This window comes from Pseudopipra pipra, chromosome 23 (genome assembly GCF_036250125.1).
Source record: "Pseudopipra pipra isolate bDixPip1 chromosome 23, bDixPip1.hap1, whole genome shotgun sequence".
In the NCBI taxonomy this organism is placed as follows: domain Eukaryota; kingdom Metazoa; phylum Chordata; class Aves; order Passeriformes; family Pipridae; genus Pseudopipra; species Pseudopipra pipra.
Window position 1 is genome coordinate 1,825,847 of NC_087571.1, and position 22,503 is coordinate 1,848,349.

Here is a 22,503-nt window from a genome sequence, read left to right on the forward strand (position 1 = left end):
AAAACCTGGGGAAAGGGAGAGCCAGGGCACAGCCAACCCCACTGACCACCTCCAGATCCTAAAGCTCCCCAGTTCCCAAAATCAACTCTGGCCCCTGCTGTGCACTGCTCCAGAGGTAGGCAGAGCTGAAGCAAGAGGGAAAGGCTCCCCCAGGAGATCACTCCAGCTTTCTTACCATGGATTGGAGTTTTAGACTCATAGAATAAGTCAGAAAATACCTCTAAGATCATGGAGTCCAACTGTTAACCCAGTAAATGGGAATTTCTGAAGGGAGATAAGGAAAGGTGGCTGCATCCAGCTGCTCTGCCTCTCCCTGCTGCTAAAAGGTACCAGGGAACTGCCTGACCTGAATATCTATAAATGAGATGAGCTGAGCAAAGCCCTGGGGCAGCTCTGATGATGCCACTTGCACTCCAGCCGGCTGCTCCATCACAGCAGCTTCCATGCACAGCAGCAGCCCTGAAAAAAACAAATCACATCTGGTTTTTCCTCTCATCAGAAAAAAAAAAAAACCAAACCAAAAATCCACACAAAACACCCCTGTTGGACCTCAGTGTGTGGAAAGGAGCAAAGAACTGGGTACCAGAGAGATGATTCCTGCGATTCCACCGCGGTTACCGATCAGAAACCAGAGCCCCTTCTGGCACCAAGAGCTCATGAAGAATTTAGAGGTTGGTGTCCAGTGGAATCAGTGGCTGGGTGGCAGAGCAAGCTCTCTCCATACAGAGAAATTGGTTTTTCCCACCACAACGGATCATGAAGTCCAACTCCTGGCCCTCTCCTGCCCCACCACCCCCGTGGCAGAAGGAAGAGCACTATTATTTATTTTTTTTCCCCCCATAATCTTTGCAAAACCTTGAGCAGGCTTTGGCAGGAAGGGCTGCCCTTGCACACAAGGTCATTTCAGATGGAGATGATGAAGGAGCAGTGGAGGTGATGGCTCTGGGGCTGGGATCAGGCAGCACACAGCGTTTGTCTCCACGGAGCCAGCCGGGAAGGGCGAGGACTCGGTTAGTCACTGATTCATTTGGAGCAAGACACCCTCCCTGCCCCAGGAAAGCTGCAATCCCTTTCCCAGGGGTAAATTCATAGGAAATACATGAAGCTTTCTAAGGACAGTGTGCTTTTTGGACCTGTCTGTCTGGCTACTCCCCTGTCTGGGCTGACATCTGGGGACAGGGATTGTCCTTTGGCTGGAGAAGATGGATACACACAGCCCCTCCTGCCCAAACCCTCCTGGATGCTCGCTGCACCCCAGAGGCACCCACTCCAGGGTAAAATCCAGCACACTCAAAGGGGTTTATTCAATCAATGTTTTAATGGACTTCAACAGACAACACAGTTTCCATAGCAAAGGATCATCAGCCCCATCTTGTACAAAAACAGAGTTAAAAAACACGAAAGCAACAAAACCTTAAAAAAACAAACAAAAAAAAACCAGTAAAAGGGCTATTCATTAAAAAAATATGATACAAAAGCACCTCTCCCTGCTCACACTTTTCCTGCCTCCTGGAATTTCTTAAACAGGGGCTCATCAGCCCGCAGGGGGAAGGTCAGGGCCCGTTTCTGGTAGAAGGTGGAGTCCACGGCCAGGTTGTCGATGACATCAGCCAGGAGATGGGCTCTCTCCACGGAGCTGCCCGGCGCGTCGTGGCCCACGGCGGTGAAGTGCACGTGCAGGTGGTAGTAGGAGGGCTGGTAGTGCAGGTAGATCCTTAGCTGGGAGCCTGGCACCCCAAACCGCTTCACTATGGCCTCCTAGGGACGGGAAACACATGGGTCAGGACTCCCAACACCTGGGAATGGATGGAAAGGAGCATTCCTGGATGGCAAGGGAGGCATAGGGAAAGGCAGAAGGGATTTCTGCTTCCTCACTGCACGGCAGAGGGGGAAGTTGGGAAGGGCAGAGCTCTTCCCACCCTCTGAGCCTTGGCAGGGATGGAGTGATGCCTCCAGCTGCCCCACTTTTCTCCCTCCGTGACGGGACGTGCTCTCCACTCCTATCATTTTCCCTTCCACCCTTATCGCTCCGGCTCATTCAGGGAGTGACAGGGATCCTGTGACCAGCCGGTGTAATTAAAGCTATAAACAGCACCAGTGAACTCGGGCTCCGGGCGCTGCAATCCCCTGGCTAATCTCTTAATTAATCTCCCACTTTCCCCAGTGCAATTACTTTCCAAAATCTAACGCAGTGAAGGAAAGAGAAGCTCCTGCACATCCAACTCCCAAACACACCCTGTGGAAAAACACGTCAGCTGGTGAGGATGGAAGGAGTCGGGGAGGAGGCTGTTGATATGGGGAGGATGGGGAGCTCACTGTCAACAGGAAGGATGGAGCACTCCCAAAGCACCTTTGACATGGCATGACCTGGGGAAGGTGCTGATGGAGAGCAGGGATCGGGGTCTCCAGGCAGAGAGAGCAGCACAGCCCTGTTTTGTGATATATCATCTCCTGGTTATCAGTCTCCAGGCAGATGCTGTGCCAGAAAATCCCAGCAGTGCCCTGGCAGAGGCAGCCGAGCCCTCCCTGGCCAGGACAGCGGTGTGGGACCAGCCTCAGCTCACCTTCCCTTCCTGCAGGACGTTCCTCAGCAGTGGGAGGTGCTCGGCCGTGAGGTCCCGCAGAGACTTGATGTCCCGGCGGTGCACGACAGCCACCAGGTACAGGTCATCCAGCTGCAGAGACAGAGGGGCATGCAGGGGACACAGAGAGAGCAGATGGAGGCAGCAGCACCTTGGACCTGACACACCATCCACAGCTTCCCAGGCTCTGTTATACAGGGATACCTGTGTCATACAGAGGTACCTGCCCTCGTGTCCAACCCACACCCAGGCTGGGCTGAATCTCCCTGTATGGGATGTGCTCACCCACAAACCCACTGCACCTCAGAACATTTCTGGACAAACTGGGGTTTGTCCAGGAATAAATAACCAGAAGGAAACAGCCTCATCCCAACCAACAAACAGCGGGATGACAAAGCCTTCTCAGCTCTGAAGGCAGATGGAGTGAGCAGCTCTTCCACACCACGAGCACCATGATCAGTGCTGCCCCTGCACGTTTACAACATCTCCCTGAGCACCTCAAAAACGCTGTCCCTGTGGCACTGAGGCTGGAGACCTGCTGCAGGTGCCCACCCAGCTATGTGGGGGTCACCAAAGTGCCTGGGATCTGCCAGCACCCCCCCCGTGCACACTCCATGGCCTTCTCAGAGATTCATCTCTCTGCTCAGATGAGGATTTACAGGGAACCACAGAGGCCAAAATTGCAACTGTAGATTTTTCCCAGTGAAAAGCTTCCCACTTTTCCACTGTGCAAACAGCTGGCCACTCTCCAGTCATAGCAGTTCTATAAATAACAATTTTCAAGACTAATTGGTCACTGTACAACCCCAGGGCAGTGAAATATGCCCATTCAGCAGCTCTCAGCCGACCTTTGGCATGTCCTGGAGCTCTTAGCACATTCAGTGTTTAACAAGACATAAGGTTGTGGATCATTATGCTTTAAAAACGTTAAAATCCCAGTCTCCTTCAGCTCAGTTAGTGACTTTCTAACACAAACACTAAAGGGTTTGGATGTGTGAAACCCAGCAGATCTCTTCAGCACTGTGAGAAACCCACGTGGCTATTTGGAAACAGAGGCATGTGCCAAAGGATGCTCTCAGGACCCTCAACAGGGCTGTTCCATGTGATTCCCATGCACAGCTCCAGAAAAAGACAGTGCATCAGGTCGTGCTCTTTGGCTCCAGGCTGGCTGGTGGGAGGGAAAGCAAACAGCTCCTCTCCTTAGAACAACATCTGCATGTTGCTGTTTGAAACAAATAAGCCTGTTGCTAAAAAGGCCCGGAATGATGTCATGCCAGGCATGGCTTCAGGCAACGCCTCGGGCCTCCTGCGGGTTTGAAACCAACTCAAAAGTTGTGGAGGGGAAAAAAAACATACCAAAAAATTAAAAAAAAAAATCAAAAAAACCCAACGATAACAAAAACCCCAAGAAACCATCTCCAATCACTACTGAGGCTGGGCAGCAGGAGCTGAGGCAGCGCCCAGAAGGTTGAGGCCAGCAGATTTCACAGTGCAAGGGAGAAATTTTCCTCCCATCCATCAGCCTAAAATAGTTCCAGGTGAATTTGCAGGATTTGAGGGCCAGGTGCTAAGCGAGTGCGAGGCAATGCTGCTGACAGGACTCGTGAGGGAGGGCTCAGAGAGTCCTGCTGGGAGCTGTGTCTGCTTCCCTGGCTCCACTCAGCAGCCTCGCTGGCCAGGTGGGATGCAGTGGGAGGAACCAGTGCTCCAGGGAGGAATCAGTGCTCCAGGGAGGAATCAGTGCTCCTGGGAGGAACCAGTGCTCCAGGGAGGAACCAGTGCTCCAGGGAGGAACCAGTGCTCCCGGGAGGAATCAGTGCTCCAGGGAGGAATCAGTGCTCCAGGGAGGAATCAGTGCTCCAGGGAGGAACCAGTGCTCCAGGGAGGAACCAGTGCTCCAGGGAGGAACCAGTGCTCCCAGGCAGCCCTGGGGATGGTGGGATCAGCTCTGGCTCAGGGTGACCCACAGCCAAGATGAAATTCCTTGGCTCAAAGGCAGAGCTGACAGCCCTTCCTGGGATGCTGGCTCGCCTGCCTGGGAACCAGAGCAGCAAAGGGCCCAGATCGCTCCAGGGATGACCAGGGTGCAGACAGCAACTCAGCAGTCAGGGAGAAATCCAGAAGATCCTGTTCAACATTCCAAGAGGCGACAGGAGCATGGGGAAGCCTCCCCTAAGGACAAATCCTACCACTGAGGTGCTCCCTGACCATGCCAGCTGGGAGATGTGGATGCAGCAGGTCTCTAGGGGAAACTGAAGCACAAATTTTAGCCCAATCCTGATGTGAATTGCAAAGCTTGGTTGTAGCAAGTAAGGATTTCCACCAGACTGCTCACAGCTGGGAAAGGGACAGCTTGCTGCATGTTTTAGGGTCCCCAAATACTGTCCCCCCTGGAAGGGCACTGAACAGGGCAGTGGCACAGCCTGAAAGCCTGACTTGCTGAAAAGTCCCTCCAGGAAGAAGGTAGTGCCTCCTGTGAACAAGTGGCAATTCGAGCTTGGTAACCCCATCACAGCTCAGCAGGGGATTTTTGGAGCAGCTGATGTGCTCACGGGGAGCAGATACCACCCTGCAGTGGTGTCTGTGCTCCCCAAGTCACTCCCCAAGACTACTCAGCACCGCACCACAAACAGCTGCTCCCCACACAGACACACAGGATGGTGCTGCCCACCATTGCAGGCTTGTGTTCCCATTTTTTGAGTTTTAGTTTCATTCCTAAGCCTTAATCATATGGGAAATTTCCCTGCCTGCCACCTGCAGAAGCAGATGAGGATCAGAAACACAAAGGGGACTTTTTTTTGACGCCACCAACTTCCCGGGGAAGGCGGGGAGGGGAGAGGTGTCTGGAGTTTCATCTCCCCAAAAGTACAAGTGTGAAAGGGAGGTGGAGCACAAGGAAATACTTCTCAATTTAGGATTACTGCCTGGGCTTAAAGTCATTTTCACCAAGTGGCCACTCCCACGAGGGGTGAAGAAGCTGCTCAGTAGCCAAGGACCATCTGCTTAAAGCTGTGGGGGAGAGTTAATTGCGGCAGCCAAAGGATAACATTCTTGCACCTAAAGTCAAGGCTTGCAAAAAAAAAAACCCAGAGAAGCTCAGCAGGAATAAATTAGGCAGGTTAAAAAAACATCCCAACAACATCTGGGCTGATCCAGGAGAGGAAGTGAACCCAATAAATACATGTCAGCAGTAGTGAGAGCAGCCTGGGTTCTGCAGCATCCACACTGGGCACAAGTGTGAACACGAGGACACAGGCACCCACTAAAACTCTCATCAAGGTGCTGTTTGTAGCCTGAAAATGGACATTTCTTCTGGATAACCTTCAGACAGGCAGCATTAGAGGAGCAAACCAACCTGGTTTTGATTCCACTTTAAATCTGGAACTAGAACAAAGCCATTAGAAGGATCTGGGTTTTCATGGACGATTCTCTCAGTCTCAGCTTTCTTCTCCAGGATATTATACACCCACTGAAAGAGAAACATGTGATTTATAAACCAGCAGAGAATATAAAACCCAACATCTCAGGTGCATTTAGCCCAAGCTCATGGATTACTGCACATTCCCTGCAATTAGAATATAAAAAAACCCCAACTCCAATGGCTTGATTTTTAGGATGACCAAATAATTACCCCTAAAACCCTCCAACAACCAACAAACTACAGGATATTATGAGCACTTCAGTGAAAAGCAGTGGAACTGAGCTCTTGTGGGGCTCAGCACACACCACCTGCAGCACCGTGGAGCTGTTTACACGTTTTTACCCCCCAAGCTGCACCAAAATCTTTACAACAGGGTCTGGGAAGGGAACTTGGCTGGTTTTGTTCCCCGTCCAAAGAGGAAGGCGCAGATTGCTCACAAGCCTGAGCTGGCTGCAGCCCTGGCTGCTGGCAGCTCCCGGGGTGGGACACAAAAGGCCTGTGTTTTTTGGGCAGTGCACATCTCTTGGCTCCCTGGCTGATTAGGAAACAGCTCACCACTCTTCTTCTTCCATACTTATAGTTCCAGCCTCCAGACTTCTGTAAGCCCTGCTCTGGTTAATCCCCCCATGCTCCTCCTGCAAAGCAAAGCACCATTCAGAGAAGAGTTCTGGAAATGGAAGAGACCAGGGATCAGGAACAGAGTAAGACCAGAGAAAAGGATCTTTGCTCTCCCTGGTTCCCAGCCTGAGCTCCAGCATCCTTCTTTACACCTCCAAAATGCACATTATGCTCTGGTTTAAGCCTAGCTTAAGTACTGCCAAGGGAGTCCCCAGCCATACCCCCAGAAGACAAGTAAGGCAACAGGAAATTGCTGGAGCTTGGAAGTTGGAAATGTTTGGAAACATCATTTTTCCCACCCAAATATGGGTATGGAACATCCTGGTTGCCCCAGGTGGGTAGGGGAGGTGCAGCCAGTCTCACAAACACACTGGTGGGTGCTGTGCACACCAGACACTTTAGGGGAACTCCATCCAGAGTTTAATTAATCTAATCAAAACTTAGCATCACTGTGAACTGACGTGAATACATCTGGAGGGAGAAACCAACCTCTCCTCCCCTGATCTGGGGTTTTTTTGCTTAAATTTCTGGCCTTTTCTTCTCAGCAACAACATCTTAGAGATTAGATTCTCCCAGTGATTCTGGAAAGCATGGCACAAGCTCGCTGTGCTCCATGACCCTGGGAGGAAAGCTCAGCAGGAAGCTCAGCAGGAAATGCAAGTTTGGTCTTTGTTGGGGTTTTTGTGCCTGCTCTGATCACAAGTGCCAAGCTATCAGTGCCCTAAATAAGTTCACTGATCAGATGAGCTGCATTTTAAACCCAAGGCTGCCTCGTGATGGGGCAGGTCCCCAGCTGACTGACTGCTCCTGCTGCTCCCAGCACAAGCCCAGCGAGGAGAACACATGTCCAGGGACTGGCACCACAATAAAACCATTATCCTGAAAGCATCCACGCTCTGCATCCTCCAGCAGGAAACACAGACGGCTCTGTGGTCCCCTGGTACTTCTGTTACCCTTCACATTTTCCTTTCCACTCGGCAAAACCAGCTGGATAAAGACAAGGAGCAGCATTATCAAACCCCAGAGGTCAGGGACTGACTGTGCTGATCATGAGTCCTCAGCAGATGTTCCTGATGGTCACCAGGAATGTGTTTCCATGTACAGAAATCAGCTCACAAGCACTTGGTGGAAGAGGCAGAGTGAGAGCTCAAGCCATTCCTGAGGGCAGCTGCTACACCAGGAAGTTTAACAGCTTTGAGACCAAAAGCATAGATAAAACATCCTACAGGCTGTGACCAGGTGGAAACACACTCTTGCCTTTCTCCAGCTAATAAATGCTGCAGTTTAATGCAGCAGGAGGCGGGGTATCCAAGGCCCCCTCATTGGTTTGGGGGGCTTATTTTTAATGGATCGCCTCAGCAATCCCAGGATTTGTTTTATTTCCCCTTCTGCACAGGCTGGCACAAATTGGTCCCTACAGACTTGTGTTCCTTTGGTCCCTAAAGGAGAAAGATAGGGAGGGGAATGGTCAAAAAGGATAGAAACAGGAGAAAAGTCTGGGTCTCCCTGGGGCAAGGAGAACACTAAAAAGTAACAGTTTCACTACACAGAATATGGACTGAATATGAATGGCAGGAGCTGCAGCCAAAGCCCAAGGAGTGAGTTCTGATGCAGGAATCTAAGAGCAATCTGTGCCTTTCCATTTCCACAACACCCCAGAGACTCCTAAAAAGCCCAGAGAACAGCACCAACGCCCAGGGAGCCACCCTTGGAAAGGAGGAGTGCCTCAGCTTTTCTCCAGAAACCCTGGGAAAGGCAACTCGGAGTACAGGTCCAAGGCAAATGTTTGTCTGCAAAGATGGAAAGGGATGTCCCAGCCAGCCAGAGGAGAGGGGGCAGCACCACAGAGCTGACAACACAACCAAAAGGGAGATGGGGCAGGGCACTCCCAGCTCTTCAGCCTGGGCTCTGGAGGAGACTTTTGACAGCCCAGAGCATTGGAGACCAAAGACATTGTCTCTGCAGGGACAGGTGGTGGTTTCCATACCTGGATGCTGAAGCTCTGGGACTGGATGAAGGGCAGGGTTATGTTCTGGTAATCCTCCCAGCTCTCCCGGATGAGGTGCACTTCGTGCCGGAGGTACTTCTGGATGTGTTTCTCCGTGGCAGGGTACACCACTGTGGCCTTGATCTCTGGGAACAAACACGGGGACTGAGTTACCAACTCACATTTGCCTCCTTCAGTCCCCAATAAATCTGTTTTCCCTTTCAATAAATGCCACACGAAGACATTTTGAAGAGATACCACTAAAACAGGGTGAGGGAAAATGGACATGGAAAGCAAACAACTGCTTTAACCTCCCACACTGCAGCTGCTTTTCTGGAGGGAGGAAGAGCCAACAACACAGCCAGGGCCTGTCTTTCCAGTCCAGGTGGAGGAGTTTGCTGTCTGGAAGGGTTTTCCCACACTTGTTCTTTCAGGCCTATCAGCAACATCAGGGCAGAGCTGGAGCTCCTAGGGCAGGGTTTATGTGCAGACAACAACCAGGATGGAAACACGACCCCAGGGACAGGGATGCTGCTTCCTCTTACTCAAATCCAAAGCTCACAGGATGCACCCAGCAAATTTCTCCAGCCACAGACCCAGAGGAGCTCCAAGGAGCAGCTCCTTCCCAGAGCTCTCAGGGTGCTTGGCCTCGAGGCTCAAGTGCAGGAGGCAATGAGGTCAAGGGCCCAGGGACAGATCCAGAGCAAATAACGTGGGCTTATGGGTCAACACAGCGCAGGATGAGCCGAGGGAAGAGGGCTGAGTGACCCCTGCCCACAAAGAGCATTTCCCCGTTTACTGTGGCAGAAAGAAAACATTTTCTGTTTGCCTTAAGATTAGAACTTTGCTGTCTAATTTCTGTGGCATTAAACAGGATGCAAGTGTTCACCTTGTTAACCTGGCAGCTCTGACGTCGGCAGCAGTAAATCCTACCCACAAGGGGTAAAACCCTTGGCAAACATCCCTCTTTGGCCCAGACTGGATGTGTGATAACAGAGCCTGACACAACTCCAAGGGCATGGCAGTGCCTCTGCCTCCCCAGTAAACACAGAGCTGCCATAAACATCAATGCAAGGAGGAGAAAAGCCCTGTGAGCCCAGGCAAACCCTGGGCAGCCCGGACTGGACTGAGGCATGTGGCTGGGGCACTGTGAACACTACGGTCTGTGCCCAGGGTCTGCCATGGAAACCCACGACCAAAGCCATGCCTCGTGCTTTATATATGTTTATATGCTAGCCAGACACTGAATATAAACACCTATTTGTTCCTAGAGCCAGGATTTAGGGTGGTTTGGGCCTTTTTTAGTTTTCTGGTTTCTGTTTTTTTAAGGTCGGTGCTGTACAAGCCCAGAGACTCTGCCTTTTCATTCCATGCCAAACCCAGCTTAATGAAATCCACAGGAAAATGCTGGTAACATGAAATATGAAAATGCAAACCACAAGGGCAGTCTGGTCTGATTCCCACCATACACATGTTCAAACAAGGTTGTTTTCCAGGACTCTATTAGCACTTCTAGCAGGATGATGTAATACCAAAGAAAAAAAAGACAAGGCTGTAGCTCTCCTCACTTAAAAAGACCAGCAAAGCACTGGGGAGAAAACAAAAAAGGCAAAAGATAAAATACCACAGCCAGCCTCAGGCAGAAACTTCCACAGTTTAATTTTAGACCCCAAAAGAAGAGCAGGGACTGCAGCAGAAGCCCCTCCATGCTGGGTGGTGATAACCACAGTGCCCGGGGGTGCAGGGGACCCAGAATGGCTTCCCTGGCACCCCCCCCAGTTTGGAGAGGGCTGCTCATATTGGGGGAGAGCACTCAGGGGGCTTTAAATCAGAGATCACAGAACTCCTGAATGTGCAGCTGCGGCTGAGCAGATGTTTGCAAGAGGAGAGGGGGGAGAGGCTGTGGTTCACTAATGATCATTTCCCTTCTAAAGGTCTCATCAACCCCAAAATGTCCCAGCAATGCTAATTAGCATCAATCACTGCAGCCAGAGAGGCTGTTTGATACCTGCTCAGAGCCCTTAGGAGCTGCACACAGGATGCCCAGGCTTGGACACAGGAACCATCCACCACGAGACTGGGCTCGCCCCGGGATCGTTCCAGCGCTGGCGCGGCCGCGCGCTCCCATTGCCAGGCCTGCTCCTGGCAGGCTCCACGTGCACCAGAGCAGCACGTAGGCTGTGGGGCACCCAAAACCTGCCCCGGCCTGGAAACAGGGTAAGGAACCACTGCACACGTGATGGGGGTTTCTGAGCTGGCAGAAGGGTCAGGGATTGTCTCCGCTCACATCCAAGTCACATCAGTTCCCAAACACCAGCCCCGGACATCACGGAGCATCTGGGGTTTATTCTGGAAGTCAGGATTGACCATCAGTTAACTAGAGGTTATAAAAAAACCCCAGGAGGTTTAATTGAAGGAACCTGGACGAGCAGGAGGTGCAAATACTGCCATGGCAGAGAAAACTGATGGGGCTGTTCACCCTACAAAGGGTGTTTGAGGGCAAACACCATGCTGGGAAACTGCCCAGGAGAAAAGGAGGCTCAGATTCACCAGACACACACTCCTCCCCTCTTCTGCTAAAAGCAAGAGAGGAAAACACAACCCAAGACACAAGAAGAATCAAAACACCAGCTCAGTTTGGGGAACTGAAGGGAAAAAGAGCTGAAGGCAGCTGTTGCCAGGAGGAAAGGATGAAACACAAGGTAGAGAGAGCTCATGCACATAGGAAAGGGCACTCCAAGCTCACTAGTGATGCCTCTTCCCCTTTTGGGCCACACTGTCCCCAGGCTCTGCCAAAATTCCCCTCCAGGCCCATAAGTGAGGAGAGGAGAGGCCTGGTGGTGGCTTCTCCCACCCCACTCAGCAGCACTGACATGGAGCACTGTCAGCCTGTTTTAAACAGATTTAAAGCTCCCAGGGAGCCACAGGGCAGGCACAACCTGTTTCTGCTTTTAGGCCTGTGGTGTGCTTTTTCCTCCTTGTGCTAGCAGGAAGCTGAGTGTTGGTTTACAACGTGCCTAATCAACCTGACCATCAAGTGCAGGAAGTTGCCAAAGCCAGGGAACAACAGAGACATTTCATTTGGACTCTGACAGGTTTTCTTTGCCAGCCTTGTTCCTGCCACATGCAGCTCTGGGCTGCCTTCCCATTATCAGGTGTCTCCTTGGATGCAGCCCTAAGTAAATATATAATGCTCTAAGCCAATATATAATGCTCTAAGTCAATATATAATGCCTTAAGCCAACACATAGCACACAACCTCCCCCGCCCTTGCTGCATAAATAGTTTATTTACTTTTAGGATCACAACTGCACAGGGGTCACATAGGAACACCAAAGTCCAACCCAACCTAAGCCAGGTACTCAGAGAGCTGGGGCTCTCCTTAGTGAATGAATTAAAGCCCAAAAGCACTGCCCTGGCATGTGCTCCCAGTCTCCATGGCCAGCACATGCCAGGGCAAGCCAGGGGCAGTGCCAGTGACTCAGCCAAGGCTGCCTGGGCTCTGGGGCTCATCCCAGGATATGGTGGGTTCAGCTGCAACAGCCACTGCAAAGGGGAAATCTGCAGGTTACCCCAAAACACAGAGCAAAGCATGGTGATACCTCCCACTGTCCCCCACACTCACACAGCTTCAGGCTCCAGCTTTTGATTTCAGTGTAAATGTGAGGTTTCTTGGCTGGGCAAGCCCCAGAGGCAGCTGGAGCATGGAAACACCAGGAGACAGACCGGCCTTCCCACTGCAGCTCCTGCAAGTTTCTTCAGCTCCTTGCTGCCCGAAACCAGCCTCTTTTTGGGACAGAGATTGTTTCCTGCATGACTGAAAACTTTCCTTCCACACTCTCCTATTTTTCCCATAATTTCTCCACCCTGTGTTGGAGCAAGGGTGCCAGAGTATCTCCCGTTGTGCTTGGTTTTAGATGTTATTAATAAGCTTGAGCCCCGTGTAAAGGCTCCTTAAAGGACTGATAAGAGCCCTTACATCACACCAGCATGGCTTTGGTGCTGTGGAACACACAATCCTGCAGCAGCCAGGCAAGAGGAGACTTTTTGCTGGAAACATTAAGCTCTCCTTGCTGAATGGGCTTGAGGAGCTGGATGTCAACAGGGAACAGGTTGATTGAACCATCTGGCTTCTGCAATCAACCCCTGGCAGCAGGAAAATCTTTGCCCTTATGAAGTCAGCCCTTTGTTTCCCTGCAACGGAAAGGCCCAAGGCTTGGGTTTCCTCCACCATCTCTCACCTCTAGGCATAAGCTGCCTCTTAAATCAAGGCAACATCCAGCAGGTGGCCTTAAAATAAATCGTGCACTTTGGTAGCAGCACAGCTACACCAGCCCCGATACCACTACTCCTCACAAACTCACTCACAAAGTTCCCTCTCCCCACTCTGGGGGTTTGGGTCGCCCTTCAGATGAACTCTGACCATTACTGGCTGGTTTGGAAACATTATATTCCATTTTAGCTTTGACACATGCAATAAAACCAATGAGCCGAGCAAGACTCATCTGGTGCCGCCTTCACGCCGGTGTGCTCCCAGCCCTGAAAAAAATCTCATCTTCAAGCAGCAGCAGAGCAAAATTCATCTTCCCACAGCAAAATCCCTCTTCCCAGGTTGGAGGGGAGTCGTTTGCTCAAGTAACATGCTTTGTCTGGCCTCCCCTCCCCTGCCTTCACCACACAAACAAGCCGTCATTGCACGGGGCCTGCGCGGGCTTGACTGCGCGGAGGGAGCGGCACCGACATTTCAACAAGGACAGGGTGAAGGAAATCTCCACTGCAGGCTGTAAGCAACTCCAGCTGAATGAAGAATCCTCAGGGACTTGGGACCACAGAGGTGGCATTGGAAACTGCACTTGAGAAAAGCAGAGGGACAGGGAGGCAGCTCCTCACATCCTCAGCACACCCGAGGCACGAGTGACTCACCGTCACCATTTCCTCAGTCTCGAGGTTTATTTAACCTTAGAAAGCAAGAGCTGAGTGTGGGGGGGCTCAGCTGCCCAGGGTGCTGTGAAACCCCTCAGGGGAATTTCTTTATCCCACAATACCACAACCCAGGACTGTTCCATGAACTGCTCAATGCCAAAGTTTGAGCTTTTCTACAAAATATTTTACTGTGTCTTGTACCCAGGTGTAAACCTGCAAGGACCAGGAGACAGACCCCTGCATCTCTCTAACCCTGCATCCAGACCCCTTGCAAGGGCTCCCTGGGTCTCCACACAACCACTCACCATCCCAGGTCAGTCAAACCCTAACACCCTCTGAGGCCTCACAGGCAATTTCTCCAGTTTAGGTTTTTAAGCTGCATTCCTCACATCAACCTCGTCCTCGGGCTGTGACTCAGCCCACAAGGGCAATTTCCTTCCCCTCCTGACACACACGGGTGTTTCCCCGGTGCCAGCCCAGCTGCCCTCCAGCCATGTACCCACAGAACAGCTGCTGGGTGCTAATTGCTTGGAAGGAAGAAGCCTCCTCCTTCTCAGCTCCAGCATGGGGAGCCTGGAGAGCATATCCAGCTCCACAGTGCCCTCCTGGTCTCCTGCCCAGGGGTGCTCAGCAAGCAGAGCGGTGCCAAGGAGGGGTTGGAAGCAAAGATGCACCACTGGGTAATATTTCTGCAAAAACTTACCTTTTAAAGAACAGATTTAAAAGTTCACTAAAGAGATAAAGCTCAGCAGAAAAAAAGCCAGAGTCTTATTCCCCATTCAAACCTGCCAGAGGGGTTTCACACCTGCCATAAGCCTTAAAGAAAAGGAGGAATTCTACTATCAGAGTAGTGCTGGAGGTACACAGCGCTGCTGCAAGGAAGGCAAAGGCTGGCAGGGCTGGGCTGCAGAGAGCCCTCGGGATTTCAGGCTTGCAATGCCACCTCGTGGGAATCACTGCAACTCCTGCGGGCAGGAGCACAGCAGGAGCCCGAGCAGGAGCTTTTCCAGCTGAGGAAGCGCAGCTTTTAACATCTTCCCACAACATCCCTGGTGTTACAGTGTTTTCCTGCCACTGAAACCTTTAATTTTGAGACTTCCACAGGACAAGAGGAGCTTTGCACAACTCAACAGCTCCCAAATCCAGACAGTGCCTCCTCCTACACTGTGGGAACAGAGCTAAAACAGGAGTGTTTTTCGGAAGGCACATCGAATATCCTGAAAATTTTATTTGGGACTGCAACAACGTCTTACTTAAAGGCAATCACTCAGATTAATTTTGCCTGTTAAACCTGTTTGGCTGTTATTGTGTTTATGGAAGAGCTGACATGGCATTTATCACTGCACTTCCAGAATTAAAGCACATACCAGCATTCATGTGGAATTAACTGTGGGAGGTGATTCCGCCCCTCTGTGCAGGTGAGACTTCACCTGCAGAGCTGCTTCCAGCTCTGGGACCAACATCAGAAGGATATGGAGCTGCTGGAGCGAGTCCAGAGGAGGCCATGGAGATGCTCCCAGGGCTGGAGCCCCTCTGCTCTGAAGCCAGGCTGGGAGAGCTGGGAGGGTTCACATGGAGAGGAGAAGGCTCCAGGGAGACCTGAGAGCCCCTTCCAGGGCCTAAAGAGGCTCCAGGAGAGCTGGAGAGGGACTGGGGACAAGGGATGGAGGGACAGGACACAGGGAATGGCTTCCCACTGCCAGAGGGCAGGGATGGATGGGATATTGGGAAGGAATTCCTGGCTGGGAGGGTGGGGAGGCCCTGGCACAGGTTGTCCAGAGAAGCTGTGGCTGCCCCATCCCTGGGAGTGTCCAAGGCCACGCTGGACAGGCTTGGAGCAACCTGGGATAGTGGAAGGTGTCCCTGCCCATGGCAGGGGGTTGGCATGAGATGGGCTTTAAGGTCCCTTCCAACCCAAACCATTCTAAGATTCCATGATTAAACTGAAGTACCTGGCCTGCCCAAAGCCCAGACCTGCTTCCAAGCAGGGGCTGGAGAGCACCACCAGTACAGGACACCTTTCCACCATGACAAGAATCCCTCTCACAGAGTGACAGCCTTCCACTGAAGCTCCCCAATGTGTCCATCTGTCCTTGTCACAGTCTGTTATTAACAGAGTTTGGTAACACAGAGATGTGTGAAATCAGCAGGGAGATGGGGCCAATCCCCCCAGCACTCGAGGTTAACCCCTCAAACACGAGCTGCCTGCCCTTACTAGGAGACAAAAACAAAGCCTGTGAGGTGCCAACCCTGGGATAAGCAGGAGCTGCACATGCTCTGCAGAGGCTGTTTTCAATTTAAACCTTCTGGGAAGAGACAACTCTTACCTGAGTAACTGACAGCACTGACAAAAACCCACGGAAAGCCCTGGACCCCCTAAGCCCCTCTGCACCTTTATACCAAGGCACAGAATGAAACAATGGCTACTCAGCAGCTCATGAACTGAGCCACGTGTCCACGGCGTGGGGAAAAGGGAATGATATGGAACAATATCCAAACCCTGGGAGTAAGACATTTCCTTCAGAGCAGCCATGAGCCCCCATCCTCACCAGCTGGGCCTGCTGTGCTGCTGTCACCAAACCACAGCTGGGGTGGCAGAGCCATGTCCGGCAGCAGCACTTGTCCGTGTCACTGCATCCTGACCTCTGGAGCAGGCAGGAAGCACATCCCAGCATCCCAGCCACTCTTCCCAGGATCCCAGGCCCAGGGCACTCACCGCTCAGCTCCGGGGGAGGGCTCAGGTAGAACGTGCAGTAAATGTCGTTTTGCATCTGCAGCTCCGCCTTCATCGCCTTCTTCAGCAAGTCTGGGATCTTCTCCTCCTGGAAAGGAGTCTTTTCCAGGATGACTACAGCATCTGTCCCCTCTCCAGAGAGGCCAATCCTCTGGAATAAAAAGGGATAAAGCGGTCAGCAACCACAGATCCAGTGCTGGGGGGGAGTTTGAGGTCAGGGACCACAGCACACACCCCACAGCCCCTCAGTCCAGTCCAGCCCATCCAAAACCAAGAGGCATGTTTGTCCTGAGGTACAGCAGGAATTTGCCCCCCATCAGGGAACACAGGTGGTTTCTGGGGGAGCATGGATGTGGGCAATGACTCAGCCTACCTGCACCTCCCTGGATGCTCCCAGGATTCCCACTGACACAACATCCCTGATTTCATCTTGGATGCTCCCCAGCTGACCAGGCACAGCCAGAGGGCCAGGAAGAGGGCAGAGACAGGTGTAGGGATTTGCACCATGGACAGGGAGCATGTTTTGGGGCAGGGAGCACTCACTGGTGCCCTGCTCCGAGGAACCACAGCCCTGATCCAGACGTGGGCTCAGTGGGGTGGTTTTGGGAGATGCTGGGTGTGGAACACCCCCACCTCGAATCACTCCTGCCTGTGCAGGACTCAGGTGAGGCCTCACCACATAACCCAGAGAGAGCAACAGGGCTCACCTGGGGCTCCCAACCCCACCAGGCTCATAGGGCAGAGAGGAGGTCTGGAACCAGTTATTCCCCACTGACCAGCAACCCACTGTCCCAAGACTGGGATGCATATTTCCAGAAGCCAGGAGTTTAAGCACCTGCACAGTTCCTACACCACAGCCAGGCTCTCTGGCCATAAAGCTTCTGGACTTAAAGCAAATTTTCCTGTAATGGCACACAATGGACATGTCTATACTATTTACAGACCCAGAGCCAGCATCCTGCTCACAATTCAACACCGCTTTACCCGGCAGGCACAAAAAACCTGCTCGGACCCAAAAGCAAGTTACACCAGTAAAAAAGAATAACCCGAGGCCTGCAATAACGGGCAGCAACCGCCTCCTGCCCCAGCTTGGCTGGATTTGGGATGGATGGTCGGAGGGTCCCCGAGGGCTGGACCCGCCGGGGGGCGTGGCCTCGAGGGAGGGCGTGGCCCTTACAGCGCGCGCCGCAGGTGGGCGGGGCCGAGCCTTCAGCGCGGAACATGGCGGCGGCCCCAACCGCCCCCCCACCCCGCCGCCGGTACCTCCGCGTGCAGGAACATGGCCTTGTCCCGCGCCGACTCCCGCAGGACGCGCCGCACCCGCAGGTCCGACAGCGAGAAGGCGGCGGCGGCCCCGCCATTCTCATTCTCGCCCTCCTCCTCCGCCCGCTTCCTCTTCAACTGAGGGGTCTCCGCCATGGCGCGCGCGCGCGGAAGTGCGCATGCGCGGCGCCCCGGGACCCGCAACCTAAGAGCGCCCCTTGGCGGCCCGGAGGTCTCACGCGCCCTCCCCCCCCCCGGGCTCCTTCTCCCACAAAACCCACGAACCGGGGATGGAGACAGAAATAAAGAATCAGGAAAACCAGAAAAATTTAAAACTTCTGCATTTTCGTAGTCCCGACGATCCCATGCAACGTCTACCCTGCCTTGTCCTGCCTGCAGCCCAGCGGGCGCCATGTCAGCCCAGCGGAGGTCCCAGGGGTGTCAGAGCCCCTCAGGACAGGGAACACCAACGCCACAAGGAGCTCTGGAGATCCCCAAACCCACCCGATGTCAGAGCTTAGTGTTTGCATGATGGATGTCCCTGTCCCTGCCAGGGGGGTTTCAGCCACTGGATGGAGGTCACACCACCAGCCCACTGTCCCCCACGGAGGTGAGGAACTCCCTGTTCTTGCTTCCCAGGTCTGCTCAGAGTGGCTCAGTGTGGTGGGTCCATCGGGACATGGCTGCATCCAGACCTGGATGTGACAGCTCCGTGATATCCATGGGGATGCATCACCCTGCTCCCAGCACTACTCCATCCCACTCATGGAGCTCCGGCACAGCTCCTGAAGGTCTGCAAAGCAGATAAACCCCATTAGCAACCAATTAACCTAAAAATCAACTCTTTAAATAAACTTATGGCATCTAGTCACTTCCCATGGTCCTTATCCCAACAGTGATGTCTGACCAGCATCCCAGAGGATACTCACAGCGCAGGATGGTGTCCCTGATCTGCCTGAAGCTGTTCTCCTTCAGCGCCATGGAGATGTAGTAGATGTTCCGCAGCTCCTTGGGGTACTCCCTGCGATCCACGCCCCTCAGCACCGGGATGGTGCGCCCGTTGGCCATGGGGGCCTCGGCCAGTGCCTGGTGCATCTGGAACTGGCACCAGGGGTCCCTCAGGAAGGCGGGGGTGATGAGCAGGACCCAGCAGTGGCTGCCCCGCACAGCGTCACACAGCTCCGTGCCCAGCGCGCTGCCCGCCACCGCGTCCCGCAGCTGCAGGAAACAGCGCAGGCTCTCGGGCTGCCCCTCCAGGTAGGACACCAGCTCCTCCACCAGCTCCAGGTCCTCCTCGCTGTGGCACACGCACACGTCGTAGCTCTTGCCCCACCGGGGGCTGTCCGAGGCGCTGATGTCCGGCACCAGCACAGGTGACAGCGGGATGGAGCTGGTGGCCGAGGAGCTGGAGCTCTTGGCAGAGGAGGAGGAGGAGGAGGAAGGTGAGGATGAAGTGGAGTGGCTGGAGTTGAGGCTGCTCTCCACCGAGCTGGGCTTGGGCTTGTGCAGGAGCCGCCTAAACCAGCCTGTGGAGTGAGACTGCAGTGAGGTCTGGGGGCTCAGCACCCCGGGGGCTTCCCAAGCACAGCATGGCCAGATCAGCAGGATGCCTCCAGGTGGGAAGGGCTGGGCAGGATCTCACTCTGCTCCCCCAAAACCACCCTGGTCCCACAGCCTCAGATGCCACTGACACCTGGATGCTGTCACATCACGGAGGGGATGGAGCCAGAGGGTTTATTCCCACACTCACCAGCCATAGTGGGCAGCACACTGCTCAGCTGCCGGTGGCCAGTGGGAATCCTCTCCTGGGAGCAGAAAAGAAGGATAAAAGACATATATGAGGAAAGCAGGAACGGTTCTATGGTGGGTCTCATCCCCAGGAGCTCAGCAGGGTCTGTTCCAGGGAATGTAGAGCTCTGAGGTGTTCTCAAGCAGCCCCAAAATCACCCTCAGCAGGGTTTTCCACATCTGCCTTCCCAAAATTTGCTGTGAAGGAGCATTTCCCTGTGCTGGAGATACACACCTGCAGCGAGCGAGGCCGAGAGCCAACAGGCAGGAGAGACCCTCATTCCTGGCAGCGGGGAAAGGATCCTGTGGAAGGGAGAAGGATCAGCAGGGATCATCAGGGATGGACTGGCTGCTGGCAAACCAGAGACAGTGTGGGTGATGCCCAGAGCTGTGCATCCTTAGTGCCATCTGCCATTCCTGCCTGTTCCCTGCCAGCTCCTGCCATCCCATACCCTGGCATCGTGCTCCTGGCACTGTTTGAGGTGCCCAGACCCTCCCTGAGGGCACCCAGGAGCAGCAACATGGGAAACAGCTGCTGTTTCCCACTGCTGGCATCATCCCTCCCAAAACTATACACCCCAAGTCACACTGAAGCCTTTCCCCTACTCCAAGAACAGAGCAGGACTTGGAAAATGCAGCAGGACCTCGGCCCAGCCATGGAAACCACAGTGCATCTGGAACAATGAGCGTGGACAGTGAACGGTGTGGGGAAGTTTGGGAGATACCCACCTGGAATGCAGGGGTCTGGCACCACAGCAGGGAAGGGGGATGCATCAGCCCCTGAGTTCGTCAAGAAAAAAGATCTGGGATTACCTAGGTGGGAAAAGAGAGATAGAATGCAGTGTGTTCACTCTGGAGTCCGATGGGATCCACAGTGAATGGCAAGGCTGATCCATCCTTACAGCTTCCACATCCAGAAGTGCTTCCCAATGAAACTGCCCCAAGGTGGAAGGGAGGACAGGGGCAGCCACCAGCTTCCCAGGGACAGAGTGGAGGAGCTTCCCCGTCTCTCCAGTGCCCGCCCCCCAGAGTGCCCCCGGCTGGCAGCAGCTCCAGCCTCGGCCGGGGCACGTGAAAGCGGGCGGGGGAAGTGAGCTGGGAGCGCGGGGAGGGGAAGCCAGGCCTCCCCAGGGCCTCCCTCCCACATCCGCCACTGCCCTCACTGCCTGTGTGTCACCGAGCCCAGCCCTCCCGGCACCCGGACCCGCCCACTCCCTGCTTCCATGTCTGCCACTCCCGCTTATTTAAGAGTTAAATTTACCAGAAAAGGCATTTTTTTTCCCCCAGAAATCCCCATGTATCTCTCCTTTCCCAGGTCACATCCACCCGTTGCTGCTGGTGGCAGCCACTGCCTTCATCCCCTCATCACCTCCAACCCCTCCAGTTCCTCCTCCATGCCCTGGGGGAGACAGGCTCCAGGTGAGTCCTGGTGCCACCTTCCAGGGATTTGGGGGGGTCTCAAGAGCCTGCATGCCCACCCAGCTCCCTGACAGGATGTTCCTGGCATGGGGCTGCCCAGATGTGTTCCCCATGTCTCCCACGCTGCGGGACAACATGGTGACCTCTGAGGTGGCCACTAAAGCCTCTGCCCATCATGCCTGAGCTGGTGCCTGGGGGTGATCCAGGAGGTCTCCCACACCCCTGTGACACCGGGAGGTGGGTGACTGGAGGTCCATCCCCAGTGCTGAGCCTCTCCCACCTCACCTTGAATGACACAAAGTCCCCCTGACCTCCTGGTATCCCTGGGACCCCTGGAGAAGACGGCCCTGGCACTCACACAGGAGCATCTCCAAGGTGAGCATGGGGAGGTCCTGAGCATGAAGATGGGTCAGCATTTCCCACTGTTCACCTGAAGCAGTGATGGCCATCACACCCTCACTGCACACAGTACTGCGACTGCAACTGTGGGGCCCCCACCCTGGAGGAGCTGGGCCAGGGCCCCACCAAGGTGGGTCCTCACCTCTACCCCAGCACAGCGAACCATGGAATCCCAGAATGGTTTGGGTTCAAAGGGATTTAAAGCTCATCTCATTCCACCCCCCTGCCATGGGCAGGGACACCTTCCACTTAGGCCAGGTTGCTCCAAGCCCCGTCCAACCCAGCCTTGGGAGACAGCAGCACTCACTTGACTCAATACATTCATGGAGAGGATGGTCAGCGCCCATCACACACATTTCAGGGCTGCTTCACCTGCCCTCACCCCAAAATATGACCCCAGTGCCCCTCCATCTGCTTGCAGGTCAACTGGGATGACAAACCCCCACACCTCCATGCCTGGAGGCAACTACTTCCTTCAGGGATAAGCCCCAAGTTCTCTGACCTCCCCGAGGTCACAGCTCGTCCCCTTGTGACCCATTTCCCATTAATCCCTGCCCTGACACTGCTGCCACCGCCCCAAAAACCAACTCCCTGCCCGAGGACACGGTCCAGAGGAGGGCGAGTCACCTGCCCGTGTGAGTCACCTCACCTGGAAACCCCCCCGGGCTGCTCCAGAGGGGGAACCTGAGCGAGGGTGAACCCACAAACCCAAGTCCCGACGGGCAGCACCTCCACCCGCATCAGCGATAACGTAACTATTCTTAAAGGAGTAATTAAGAACAATTAAGCAGGCACGGCTCGATTATCAGCGTGCCTGGACCCACCAGCACTACGCTGAAATCCCTGCAGCACAAATTTCAGGTCAGTCATCACGGGGAGCCCGCGGTTTGCGAGATTGCCTGGGGAATTAGGAAATGGTGAAGACAGGGTGCTGCAAGGCAGGTGTTCGGGTGAGAAAATAAAGCCGATTTCCCCCCTAAATAGACGATCAACGTGCTTTCACTTCTGGCGCCAATACAAAGCGATGCGCAGCTACCCAGAAGCCAAAGAATAGCTTTTCTCCCTGGAAAGCTCCAAATACACCCAAATTCCAACACACAGATGCCTGAAGGCATCGTAGCGGCCCCCCCAGGGCCGGGCACCACTTGTACCTCGCTGGGCTGGAGACGCTGTCGCGCAGACCCGAACGCAGACGGCGGCAGGTGGTGGAAGGGGTAACAGGGCACAGGGGCACCGCCAAGCCCACAACAGCTGTCCCAGGTAGAGGGGTCTAAGTCGCGATGCCAGACCCGGCCTCTCACACCACCACGCGGCCACCACCACCTCACAGCCCACAAGTGCATCACGCATGCGCCCGCCGCCTTTTATA

At 53.9% G+C, this 22,503-nt stretch overlaps 2 protein-coding genes across 4 annotated transcripts; both read right to left on the minus strand.

Annotated features, from left to right (window-relative positions):
- Positions 1 to 1,299: 1,299 nt before the first annotated feature.
- DCPS (decapping enzyme, scavenger) lies at positions 1,300 to 17,942 on the minus strand. 3 transcript variants are annotated; one of them, XM_064634487.1, is made up of 6 exons: positions 17,529 to 17,746; positions 16,248 to 16,416; positions 8,609 to 8,754; positions 5,938 to 6,051; positions 2,565 to 2,675; positions 1,300 to 1,758 (listed from the first exon to the last, which is right to left on the minus strand). In XM_064634487.1, the coding sequence occupies exons 1-6, from the start codon at positions 17,682 to 17,684 to the stop codon at positions 1,492 to 1,494; spliced, it is 963 nt and encodes a 320-aa protein (XP_064490557.1). In that variant the 5' UTR covers positions 17,685 to 17,746; the 3' UTR covers positions 1,300 to 1,491. The 3 variants fall into 3 exon arrangements, with proteins under 3 accessions (XP_064490557.1, XP_064490558.1, XP_064490559.1); XM_064634488.1 differs by lacking the exon at positions 17,529 to 17,746 and adding an exon at positions 16,500 to 17,447; XM_064634489.1 differs by lacking the exon at positions 1,300 to 1,758 and adding an exon at positions 6,559 to 6,638 and having other exon boundaries at positions 17,529 to 17,942.
- On the minus strand, positions 17,853 to 22,483 carry TIRAP (TIR domain containing adaptor protein). Its single transcript, XM_064634494.1, has 6 exons — positions 22,286 to 22,483; positions 20,046 to 20,129; positions 19,552 to 19,619; positions 19,279 to 19,333; positions 18,458 to 19,054; positions 17,853 to 18,321 (listed from the first exon to the last, which is right to left on the minus strand). The coding sequence occupies exons 4-6, from the start codon at positions 19,283 to 19,285 to the stop codon at positions 18,278 to 18,280; spliced, it is 648 nt and encodes a 215-aa protein (XP_064490564.1). The 5' UTR covers positions 19,286 to 19,333; positions 19,552 to 19,619; positions 20,046 to 20,129; positions 22,286 to 22,483; the 3' UTR covers positions 17,853 to 18,277.
- Positions 22,484 to 22,503: the final 20 nt, after the last annotated feature.